General features: G+C 35.7%; 1 protein-coding gene across 2 annotated transcripts; it reads right to left on the bottom strand.

Moving 5' to 3' along the window:
• Positions 1-755: 755 nt before the first annotated feature.
• On the bottom strand, positions 756-5617 carry LOC122872401 (C-X-C chemokine receptor type 2-like). Of its 2 annotated transcripts, XM_044188595.1 has the most exons (3): positions 3639-5617; positions 2146-2891; positions 756-1978 (listed from the first exon to the last, which is right to left on the bottom strand). In XM_044188595.1, exons 1-3 carry the CDS (start codon positions 3901-3903, stop codon positions 1814-1816), a joined length of 1176 nt encoding a protein of 391 aa, XP_044044530.1. In that variant the 5' UTR covers positions 3904-5617; the 3' UTR covers positions 756-1813. The 2 variants fall into 2 exon arrangements, with proteins under 2 accessions (XP_044044530.1, XP_044044529.1); XM_044188594.1 differs by having other exon boundaries at positions 756-2891; positions 3639-5595.
• Positions 5618-12917: the final 7300 nt, after the last annotated feature.

Raw genomic sequence — 12917 nt, 5'->3', positions numbered from 1 at the left:
AAAATTCATATTTGAATTCTCATTTTTGTCTTTAGCAAGTCCTTTGCCTTGTGCTCGCCATCTGTTGGACAAACAATTTTACAGCGTGTTTGTACAAATGCAGTCCTAATAATAATAATAATAATAATAATTATACAATAATTGTAAGAGCCATAATAAGAAAATTAATATGCAAATATATGTTGTAATACAATATCATAATGCATCACATGTTGTATAACAATATTATACTGTAAAACATAATATCATGTGTTTACTCAGTTGTGGTCATTTGAAAAACAGAAAAGAGTGCCGTCATATTAATTAACAATAATTGATTAGTTAATAATTGGACCATTTCCCAGTGACCATCCAGTTGGTCCACACTGTACATTGGCTGCAGTAAAAATACTGTTAAGAAATTATACTTAAAATTAAATGTAAATACCAATCATATTTTGTATTCGTGGTGACTGTAGTGTTGCTCCCTTTATTAAAAGTTGATGGCAAAACCACAATGTACATTAGCTGTTCTGGAGCTTTTGATTGAATCACACAAACTTCCTCTGCAGATGGAGTTTGGTCAGTTGTCATGGAATTGTAGATGTTAAAATGTCCATTTTTCTGAGCACCTTTCAATGAACTCTCAATCTCAGTTATTAAAAGTGATTGTGTGAAATCGATTGTAGTTCATTTCCAGCAACATATATTGAGTTATCTTTTGCAGGTATTTTGTTAAATCAAAAATTCAAATTATTATTTCCATAAAAAACAAATTAGGTATTGATGGTTTTATTGGTTACGGGGAGCATGTGCATATTAACCAAACACAGGTCTACAACATTAAATCAGTCAGTGTAGGGAAAATTGCAAAACCTTTTATTTTTAATGATTAACTTGGCAGAACCTGAAATGTGAATAATATTTGGAGCATTTCTGGTCTTTTATTGAAAAAGACAGCAGTATTTATACTTTTTACAAACTTTATAACATATACATGTATAGCATATATAAATAAACACAGAAATATCAGCTGGATAATAAAAGCACTGTTAGAGTGAAGGGTTGAATTCCTCCTGGGGCACCTACTGTATATTTAACATGCATGCACTCCAAGATTCTTTGGTTAAAAACACTAAAAAGCATATCCAGATCAGCATTATGTGCCACCACATAGCTCTGGTTCACAAAAGCTGGTCTGCTTTTATAAACGAACATAGACCGGATCAAATCAGAGACTGGAAATTTGAAAGGTTTCAGTTGTGGATGTAGACAACAGTAAATTCAGTAGATGGCAGCAGTGTACCACACAAATCAAAAGTATAAAGAATGATGCAGTATATACTTTCCCTCCATGCACCCACACATACCATTACTTAATTAAGCCAACAAATGTTTTAATATAGATTTCAAGATTGTCCTGCCTTGGGCTGTGTGACTATTAACATCAGGTCCAAGTTCTTCCAGACAGAATTTAACTATTTACAACAATGAAATTCTGTACAGGGACCTAAATACTGAAGTCCAACCACTTCAGTTTGTCTGGTTTCCATGAAAATGTTAGCACTGTCCATGCATTAGCATTTAGCTCAAGGCAAAGTGCCCCAGAGTTGCTGGCATAGACTCTTGTTTTGACAAAGCTGAGACATAAAGCCTTGTCTATTTATTCCCATTCTTATCCATCCATCCATATAATCTAATGCACAGGCTGAATGGATAATTTACAGTGTGTGAGGAACAGAGCATCTTGTACTTTTCATAACTTTCTTTTTTTAACAGCATCTTCCTTTCTGGACTAAAAAGCCTTGATGAATATGGATGTATGCTGTATATTTTAAAAAGTCCATTGAGGTTTCAGAGAACAGTTCTGTTGCCTTCTGAGGTCTGAGATGTTGACCTGCTGACCATCCTCTCCTGTCTGACTTTCCTTTGCAGAAGCAGCAGCATTTTTCTCCTGAACTTCTCTGCCACAAAGGCATAGAGGACAGGGTTGATGCAGCTATGGAGCAGAGCCAGACTGTTAGTTATAAGCAAAGCCATCTCCACTGACCTCCTCACAGCACAGTCAAACAGTTTCAGATCCACCCTCAGGACTGTGTCCACCACCATGGTTACATGGTACGGTGTCCAGCACAGCAGAAATGCAATCACCACAGCTATAATCACCTTCATGGCCCGGTGCTTCTGGAAACCTCGAGTGTGCAGCAGCCTTGCGATGGTGATGCTGTAGCAGGTTATCATGACACCCAGAGGAAGAAAGAAGCCAAAAATATGGCGGAACACGCGAGTGGCAAGCCTCCATGTGGAAGCACTACCTATGTCAAAGTTTTCAGAGCAAGTCATCCTCTCTGATTCAGAGTCTCGCTTGGAGACATCGTTGAAAAGTGCAGGCAGAGCGAGGGCCCAGCCAAAGGCCCACACTGCTGCACAGAGGAGCCAGCTGCCCATCCTCTGACGACTCCTGAGACTCTCACTCGCGTGTACAATCACAAGATACCGATCAATGCTAATACAGGCAAGGAAGAGGATGCTGGTGTAGAAGTTTGCTTCAATGACGAGGTTGAGGAACTTGCACATGAAGTCTCCAAAGATCCATCCTTGGATCAGTGCTATAGCCCAGAATGGGAGGGTTAGGGCCATCAGACCATCTGCTATCGTCAAATGAAACAAGTATACATTTGATGGAGTCAGCGCCTGTTTGCTGGTGCCAATCACCAAAACCACTAACAGATTCCCTGGTATTGCCAGTAAAAAGATGACTATGAGGATGAGGCACAGGGTCACAGCTACTGTAGGATCCGGTTTTATCTGACATGATAATGTCTTTGGATTCACAACAAGTGTGTCATTGGTGTGGATAGTCTGATTCAGTAGGTCCCAAAAATCCTCAGGGTTAATTATGATCGACATGACTATGGATGGAAATAAGAATGATATTAGCACAATATAATAGCAGTACAAAAACATTGATTCAGCTTCTGCCATTGAGATTTTAAGCGGCAGAAAGCAAGCAGAATTTGAAATCCTATACATTCTGCCTCCTCTGTTGTTCAGTATTGAACTACACATTGTAAAAAATTCTAGTATTGGACAAAATCACATTTGAAAAGAGGGGAAAACAACAGAAAAAGCATATATGATATTACTTTTACAAGCTTTAAAAATTACAAAAAGCTATTTCCCACAGCTATTTCCCACAGTGTGGGGCTGCCAAATTTGCTTTGTGCAGACTAAGCGAGTCTAAGTAACTTTTGCTAAATAGTGGCCACTGTGACTGCAAGTGACAGTTTGGGGATGATGGTAAATATTAAAATGTAGTTAAACAGTAGCACAAGTAGAGAAGAGTCATGCAGACAGTAAACTGACTCAGTATTATCAGTTAACAGCAATATCTACCTAAAGTATGCTATCATCAGCAAGCATTAGCCACAGTGAGCTATTGGTCTTGGTCTGGTCTGTCAATACACCTGAGTGTATTAACATGAGCAAGGGTGCATTTTATTGTTAATGATATGACTTTTCATTTGTACCAAGACTATTGAGTAATTTTGTTTTTTAAAAGTTACATAATAATTAATACACACACATTTAATTACTTTTATTAAACATACCATCCCTCTTGTTTTCACAAATGAGAATAAACTAGTTCAGACACTCACCTTCTACACTGGCTTGGTTATAACTTTCAAAGATGACAACAGCCTCACACCCAAATGAGTCTGTACTGAAGAGAATTGCTTTAAGTGTGATACAATATGTGATTTTTTTCTTAAATGGAGAGTTGACCCAATGCCCTGTTTCCTTCCCAAATATGTTACTGCATGTGGGTGTGTCATTAAAAGTTTTTGCTGCAATAGGATGTTCTAAAAACACTGGTGTAATAATTAAAATGAATGATGGCTGAATTCCATTTAGCTGCTTCATTTTCAGGGTCCTGGTATTGTGTCTGCTGTGAAGAAGGCCTGCCACGTGGTGAGAATTATGAGACCTGAATTAGACAGAGTGCAAACAAAATTGATGCCATAACACAAAAAAGATGATGGTATTTCATGAATTTATTTGTGTTCAATTGATGTATCAAATCACAATATGTAACCTCATTACTAGGAGATATAACAGTGGGTAATGTCTTTTTAAAATAGAACTTAGACATGGTCATTAAGAAATTGGACCCACGGGACATATGCAGGTGTGGTTGCAAGTATAGACATTGCTTCATTTTTAGGGGCCACAAGCAAAACAAAGGTTGTGAACCCCTGGCTTACAGAGTCATACTTTGATGCTTTTTGCTGAAAAAAATAAACAGCTGTTCCCATTTTATTAGGACTAATTAATTTTCCTTAAAAATAAAGCTCCAAACCTAAAAAAAGAGACATCGTCAGCATTGAAAACAGTGCAAATTTTAGATTTTAGAAGCTGTAAATTGATTGATACACCTGAGAAAGTTCTTTCTTTTTGTCCTAAATGCATGTTTTGAAATGACTAGTTCTAACACACGAGATGTCCCAGATTACGTAATGTGACCCTGTTGCAAGTCACTGGGTAATCAGGGGTGTGTGGTAAAATCAGCAGGTCAGGGTGTCAGCTGGGACACTTTCTGGAAATGAAATACTTTGTTCTCGCTCTTGCTGCTGCAAACATCCGGTGCCATCCCTCTGTTTTGTTCCCACACAGTTAAAAAAATAATTTGTTTCTATTAAGTGGACAATCCAGCTAGTTGAGATTGTTGCTATTTCTGTGATTTTGTTGAGCCAAGTCAAAATTTCTGTGCAGAAACCCGGTTACAGGGTGTGGCAAGCATCAGTGAGCATGCAGAGAAAATATGATAATCACATGTCAGTATTGACAGAGGACCAAGCTGACACATTCGTCATCCGTTTGATCTTAAAGTGAAATGTGTATCCAGACACAAAAGTACCTGCCCCACCTCCATAAATCACTTCATTCAGTTTGTGAGATCTAAGATGCACAACAAACAACATAGCAGCGTGTTGCATCACTGCCGTTGCCCCTACAGCTGATGAGACAAGAAGGCTCCATACTACTAGTTAAATGACAGTAATGTCACGTTGCCAGCCTCCATCAGGAAGCATGAAGGTCCCCTAACAAGAATGGCCTGTTTTTTGTTTCTGGTTACTTTGGCAAACACTGTGTGTGTGTGTGTGTGTGTGTGTGTGTGTGTGTGTGTGTCACACCTGGAGACGAATTTCATACTTCAGTGGTTTGTGTGTTAATAGCTCCTGAGGCTATCATACATAATAAAATAAAAAAATAAAATAAAATAAAAACTAAAAAGGGAAGAAGACAGCATGAAAGTAAATATCAATTTTTTTGTATTTTCTTGAACTGGTTGCATTGTTTTATGTCTTATAGTTTTTGGCATTTTGCTCGAGTTCAGGATTTAATAAATAGAATAGAATAAAAATAGAAACTTAAAAGAGCAATTAAACTCAAAACTCAGGAACGTACTATACATACAGTACCCACGACCAGAGTTGTACTTAAACTAATACCTATACTACTACTAATACTACTGTCTCAAGCAAAATGAGAAAGTCAGCAAAGTATAGTATATGTAGAGTAATATGATACCGTCAACTATAAAAGTGTACACCAGAATAGTATATAATAATAGAATAGTATATAATATGATAAACTTGTCTGTATTAATATAGATATACGATGTAGCACATTATGTAGTAAACAGCAAATTATACAGATATACACATACAGTATATACATATATATATATACACATACATATATACGCATATGCATACATATTATTATAACATAATATAGTATAATATCGTATAATATAAGGTGAAATGTAGTGATATAGTAAAATCGATACACTTAATACCCTGAGTGTTATTGTTATTATTTGCAACGCAAACGCATATATACAAAATCTCAAACACCTTACAGTTCCTAAGAAAACATACAACTAAACTGGAATCAACTCCGACCGTTGGGACCTGGCATGTTTGATGTGCCAACTCCTCGACATCTGCCCACTTTGCATTTCTTTTCAACAAAACATGTAAACAATAGTGAGGAACTTGGCACAGACATAAATCTGCTTGCTTTTCAGAAACATGGTTCCACTTCTCTGGAAATGTTTGATTGACATCAGGTTTCCTTTTTCATCGTGTTCCAGCGAAGAGAAAATATTTGCTCTGCCACGGGCTGATTGTCATCTTCTTTCATTCGAGTGCTGAGATCAGAGATACAAATGCATCAGTCTCATCAACGTGTTTCTGAAGTTACATTGGAAACCAGAGATGATTCCTGCAAATAATAAGGTCGTAATCAATTTAGAATGACCAACAATGCTTGGAATTTAGTTTATGTTGGGAGTGTGGCAGTATTCATGTATTTTTCTATAAGATAACACTTTTTATGAGTTTCACTGTTTGACAAGGCACCACCCTGATGTCCTCTCAGCTCTTTGTTTTCTATAACAATTTGTGATATAAACTAAATATTTTTCCCTTTTTAAATATTATCATACTCCAATTAGACACCAAAATATGAAAGTGATGAAGGATCATTTGTGCTGCAGAATCGGGTCTAAAATGTGTGTACTGACTATATGAACTGCATTCTGTGAGTATATTCAGTATTAATTCACTGTATTTTGTACTGTATTGTCTGTTTTCTGGTGTCAGTATAACATTCGTGTAAGCAGTGTTGGAAGCAGTACTCAGATCAGATTAACAATAATGTTAAAATACCCCATTACAAGTAAAAGTCCCACATTCAAAATCCTTTTTGTAAAAGTAAAAGTACAGAAGTATTATCAGCACTTAAAGTATCAAAAGTAAAAGTACTCGTGGAGTAAAAAGTACAATATTTGTCTCTGAATTTTAGTGGAGTAAAAGTATAAAGTAGCATAAAATTGAAATACTCAAGTAAAGTACAAGTCCCTCAAAATTACAGGTAAATACAGTACTTGAGTAAATGTACTTAGTTACTTTTCACCACTGCAGACTGGAAGCCAGAACTTTCCTACACTTTTTATGGGAACGGGCTAGTTAGACCAATCTGGGTCAAAGTTATGGGGTGGATGGTTTGGTTCAATAATCTGTTTGATTCTTGATTTACGTTATGTATTACAGTTTTTTACAATCGCTATGACAGTTTTTTCGATACATTTAACAATCCTAAACTCTTAAAGCACCAACACACCTAAAATACACAATTGGCAAAATGGTTAATTTCATGCTCAAAATCACACATTGTAAACTAAACCCCAAAATTAAGTTTTAAAATACAATAATAAACTAACACAATACACTATGTCACAAAACACTGCAAACATGTTTTAAAATCAAATAATTATTCAAAACACTAACACATGTTCTCTTCCAACAGGAACATTTAGTCACTCATAACACAATGACAAAAAAAAAACACTATCATCAGCTAAAATTACAGAAACTGCATTATTTTATGTGTCAGGTCTGCCCTTATACAATAGACAGTACATTGTATTGATCATAGATTGTGTTTTGCATTGTAGTTTCTTTTGAAGCCTCTCTACATTTTTGTTTTGTTGGGTTTAGTAAATGCATGTATATTGTTCCTTTTCCACACAAGATCAGCCCAAAGAGTCCTCTTTTAGAACATATGATCATGCGATTGAAAAAACCTCAACACCTGAGTGTGGTTCCTAGATGGGAATCAGCTGTGATTTATATATTTGCATAATTACAATACGCTGTTTCTCATTAGCAATGGAATAAAATACAGGGAATATATCTGTGTTTCAATTCACAATATGAACAGCTGTTCACTTTGACTTTAGCCTACATAAGTTATGTTTAGAACATTATGTTATCTGTTCTGACATACAGTGTGAAAGCATTTGTAAATTTGACTGTAAAATTACATTGTTTTGGTCTTGGTTGAGCTTGTGTGTAAAAGAAGTTCAAGCATTTTAAATTGGTGTTAACTGTATGCATTTTGTATCAAAGCAACAAGAAATGTGTTAATTGTATAGCCTACAAAGACAGATGTTGTGCTAACTGTGTTAAGAGTTTAGCAAACTTGTTAAATGTATTGAAAAAACTGTCATAGCGATTGTAAAAAACTGTAAATTATATATTATATAAATAATTATGTATTAAAGGACAGATCTCGAATACCAAACATATAAAAACGTGCCCTTTTAGTTAGCCTCTGGGATTATTTTGTGGCATTGAAAAATAGCTCCAGATTTGAAAGATGGGGTAAATGCGATAGCGAGATAGCATCTTATAGTTCAAAAGGAAATTCTGAAGAGAGATCAGGCCTGTTTAGATTTCAATCATAGCTAAGAATGTCCCGTGAATGTGACAGGTTTTCTTTTCATTTCATTGTTAACTGGGTCTTACTTCTTATTTTTTATTCATTAAACTTATTTTTTTATTTCCTACACCTTGTTTTGTAAATGTCTGTCTTCTCCTGTCTACCATGTATCTTTATTTAAAACCACAAAAAACTATACAGTATTTTTCAGTTTTGAGGGCATTTAACAAGGGAAATTATTTTTTCCCTCAGCAACTGCAGTTTAAAACGTCAGTTCACCAAAAATATGAACAAAAATTTGTTAGTAGTGCTGACTGCATTTATAAATGACAAACTGAAAAAATAACACATTAAAATAAGTGTCCTTTAATGCATACCTGGTAGAAAGGTGGGTAGGAAAATGAAATTGTGTGAAAGAAAAGGGTAGCTGTCAGTTAGAGATAGAGATACAACATTTACAGAAACAATATACCAGTTACTCCACATATTTTGCAGCAATCAGGGACTGTTTCTTCCTCTAAAGTAGTTTCAATGAAAACCACCGCAAACAAAAGAAATGAAATTCATTCATCTCCTTTGAATAGGTGGTGACAGCAGAATTCATCTCAAATCCTCAGTAGTAGTATGTTTTTTTTGTGTTTTTTGTGTAATTTGCAGTGAACTGACCCTTTAAACTGGTCTCAACATCCCCTTAGAGTCCTGAATAGGAAGCGCTACAATCCAGATTTCACCCTAATTCTAACCTTGTATCTGCATTGGTGCAGATGTATTGGGGCACATGTGGCTGTCTCAGGAATAAAGACTAAAACAGTCTCTTAAATCCATTACCTTTGTGACAGCACTGGAGAGGAATTAAGAATCAAAGCTACCGTCCCTCAAAGTAAAAGAGAAAGAAAACAACAATAAAAGAGAACAACACGAAGGAGAGGAAGCCAAGACAAACTGTCCTTTATGCAAAGCATTTGTTGTTGTTGTTTGAGCCACACAAAGGCAAGCTGTGAAAATACCAGATTGGATTTTCATTAAACCAGTTATTCTTCTGTGGTATTTTGTTTCCTCAATGTCACATCAAGAAGGAAATCTGGCACGCTACCTAATCACTTCTCATAGTCTACTTCACAAGAAGGAGCACCTTATCACCAGAACTCTCACAATATGGCTTAAGATAAGGAGAAGGTTACGAGTTTGGTCTGCCAGTGTCCCTCATGTGTTGTCCAAAAAAATGGATTTGTCTTGATAAGTATGTTATTTTGTTCTGACTGATTTGACACGCTGCGAATGATCTCTTCACACCCCCCAAAAATGCTAAACTCTATATTATTTACCTTGTAAGTACATAAGAAACATTTCATTTGTTAGTATTATTAATATTCAAACACAACACTGACCAATATGGTCATATATGCACAGTTGAATATAAGGATATATTTATGAAAATAAGAACTAAAGAATTAGAAAACTGAATCATATGAACAAACAATAAATTAAATCTTTTCAAAAAGCTGACAAGGTAAAAAGTATCAAATACACCAATAAACAAACCATATTATAAAAGACAAAGTTTGTGTAACAAGTTTAAGATAAATAAATATTAACAATGTAGAAGGTAAAAAGAGGATATGTTATTTTATTTTTATTTAATTTTTCTAGTTTTGGGGGTTTAGTTGCTACCTCAAAATCAAATACAGCAAAACTAAATAGTAATTTTGTTTAATTATGGTGATTATCATTATCTATACATTTTCCGCCACAATCAAAATAGATATTGCAATGGCCGTTACTGTACTAATATGGTGATTGCTCATTTTAATACTAACATTATCAGTGTTTTTAATGAGAACATTTTGTAAGTCTCATTTGTCTCATACGTCACAGATATGCCAGGCCTCACCAGCCAGTAATCACCCACACCTGCTCCACATCAGTCCCAATCACAGCATGCATAAAAGCACACCACTCACTTCATTCAGTGTCAGACCTCGTTCATGTCTAGGACTCCTCATACCAGTTGATGACAAACCTCTTTTCGATAGTTTCCAGTGTTTCTCCGGTTTCCTGTGTCTCTTGTGTTTTCTCCAGCCTCCTGTGGTTCTCCAGTACGTATCCCGTGATCTCCCTGTCGTCCTCCAGTGATCTCCCTCCTACAGACTCTTCTTATCCCCTTACCCTCCATATCGGGCTACCAACCAATAAAGAACATTCCTGTCCACCTCTGTGTCCCCTGCCTGTCTGTAACCGTAACACCATACAGCACAACGCCTGAGTAGCATGTCTATTCTGCATCACCCAGGGCTCAAACTCACAACCTTAGACACCAAGGGCAAGTCTTGTTGAGCTACCTGCCAAGTGAGAAACCATAAATGGCTTCACACCATGACTTTGGCAATCACCAGGGTCACATGTAAAGGCAGATTTAAAACAAATGTCAAATTCAATTATCAAGACTATCAGATTATCAATTCTGAGAATTTGTGTACTTCATCTGAACAACATAGAGATGTCTGTAATTTATTTTTACAAAGATTGATTGCTCCATAAGTGACAAACTGAAGTTCAAAGATGTTCTATTTCCATTGACTGCAATGGTTTACATGATAAAATTCAAAATACTGTCAAAAATTCAGTTTTTGAGATGCAATTCTGAAATTTACCACACTACATCTACCATTACATCAAACTTTTGTAATCTTTTTTCATAAACACTGGAGATTTATTTAGTGAGAATTTGCAGTAGCTGTTTACAGTATAGTTTACAAAAAATGTGGGAGGGTAATTAGTTTTACAGTTTTTGAGAACAACAGAGTTATGAATTTTACAATTCCTGCCATCTCGAAGCATTTGAACATTTCTGCTCACTTTAGGTGAAAACTGTAGCACGTACGAGTGATTTGTTATGAATTTTCAAAGTTTTAAACTTTAGACAGTTGTTGTAGCGCTACCATCAGAACTATCAGCCCACAATGCCTATGTGCAAAGTTTTGTTTATTTTCATGGCTTCGAAGGCAGATTTCCTGGTAGGAAGAAGAAAAAGAAGAATAATATTGGCAAATCCAACAATAACCAGCAGAAGAGCTGCCTGGCCCCTAATAATAACATTGGCAAATCCAAGAATAACCAGCAGAAGAGCTGCCTGGCCCCTAATAATAACATTTGCAAATAGAAGCGATAATGATATAAAACAAAGAAAAGCAGCAATTTCTCACACTGGAGAATCTGGAACCAGAGAATGATTTGCATTATGGCCTAAAATTGATTATCAAAATAGTTGCTGATTAATCTTCTAATAAAGTAATAATTTCACTTCTGTTGAAAAAGAAAAATTGGTTAAACCCATAGAGGCTTTAGCACAGTCTTGATTGCTGCTGTGTTGCAGTGCTACTAATGTGGCTGAGGAAAACAATTATTTTAAATACTTTAAAATAATTGATGATTTATTGAGCCACAACCATATGTTAAATTTTTTTTTTTTTTTACATAACTCATCCCAATGTGCTTAGTAACTTAGTAAAATACTGCATGTATACAGTATCCCTAATCTAAATCAGATAAAATGTATAAGATCATGAGACATGTTGTACTTACCAAATGCCTTACCTGAAGTCTGGAAGGAGGTCATGCTGATATGAGTCTTGTTTCCATGTAACCCCATTCAGTGCAATACCTGACAATGAGTAGAAAACATATGAGATGAGATTTAAAAGAGAAAATGATTCAACTTGACAAAACCGGTCTGGCTAGGGGAGAGGGCTCCAGCAAGGATGACAGACAATAGATAATTGAAAGAGACCTGGATATGGAAAGACATTTGGCCACATTTCTCACTTTCCATGGAAACCTGATGGACAGACACAGAGAATATTGAAAAGGTGAAAGACCATTCAGATGTCGATTCATGTTATGCAGACTGTTTTGTTGTTTTGGGCAGTTTCCTGATATCAGACAGGACTGGATAATATCCCATATTCAGTAATAGCAAATATCAGTGAACTGACATGTTTATCTAATGGGTAATTAATTATCAGATTAAAGTATGTACTAATACACTTACACACAATATTTGTGCAAATTCCCTGGCAACATCTGCAGTTAATTAAATTACCAAAAAACAAGTGACCGGGGCTTTGTGGTCCATGAGAATCTTGGGTACTGGAGCAGTTGCCCGCTTTGCCTGGTTGGTAATTCAGCCTCACTGATGTGATGTCACATCTATGACAAACTTACTCCCATAAATATTAAATTACAGATATCTAAATGATGCCTAAAGGGTTTATAATGTGTTTACTTTCAGTAGGGTTTCACAAGAAGAGGTGACTGAAATGGGAAATTCAATTTGAACCCACATAAATGTATTATCAAACACTCCAGAGACTCTTTTTTCCCCTCTCTCCAAGTTTCATATAGAAACAATTGCTGGATATTTACCATGTAAGAAAAGAACAATAACATGAAACATTTGTCATCAGTAATAATATACAAGTATAAACATATGGGAGCATTGTAAAATAAGAAATTAAAGTACAACACAAACAACTTAATAAGTATAGGGGGTTCTGTTAACATAAGCCGTATTACAGTAATAAAATGGAAAGATAATATCATTATTATTTGTCTACCTGGATGCCTTCTCTGTAAGGCATGTACTAAAT

Source organism: Siniperca chuatsi, linkage group LG24, assembly GCF_020085105.1.
Source record: "Siniperca chuatsi isolate FFG_IHB_CAS linkage group LG24, ASM2008510v1, whole genome shotgun sequence".
NCBI classification, from domain to species: Eukaryota; Metazoa; Chordata; class Actinopteri; order Centrarchiformes; family Sinipercidae; genus Siniperca; species Siniperca chuatsi.
This window is presented reverse-complemented; position numbering and strand designations above follow the sequence as displayed.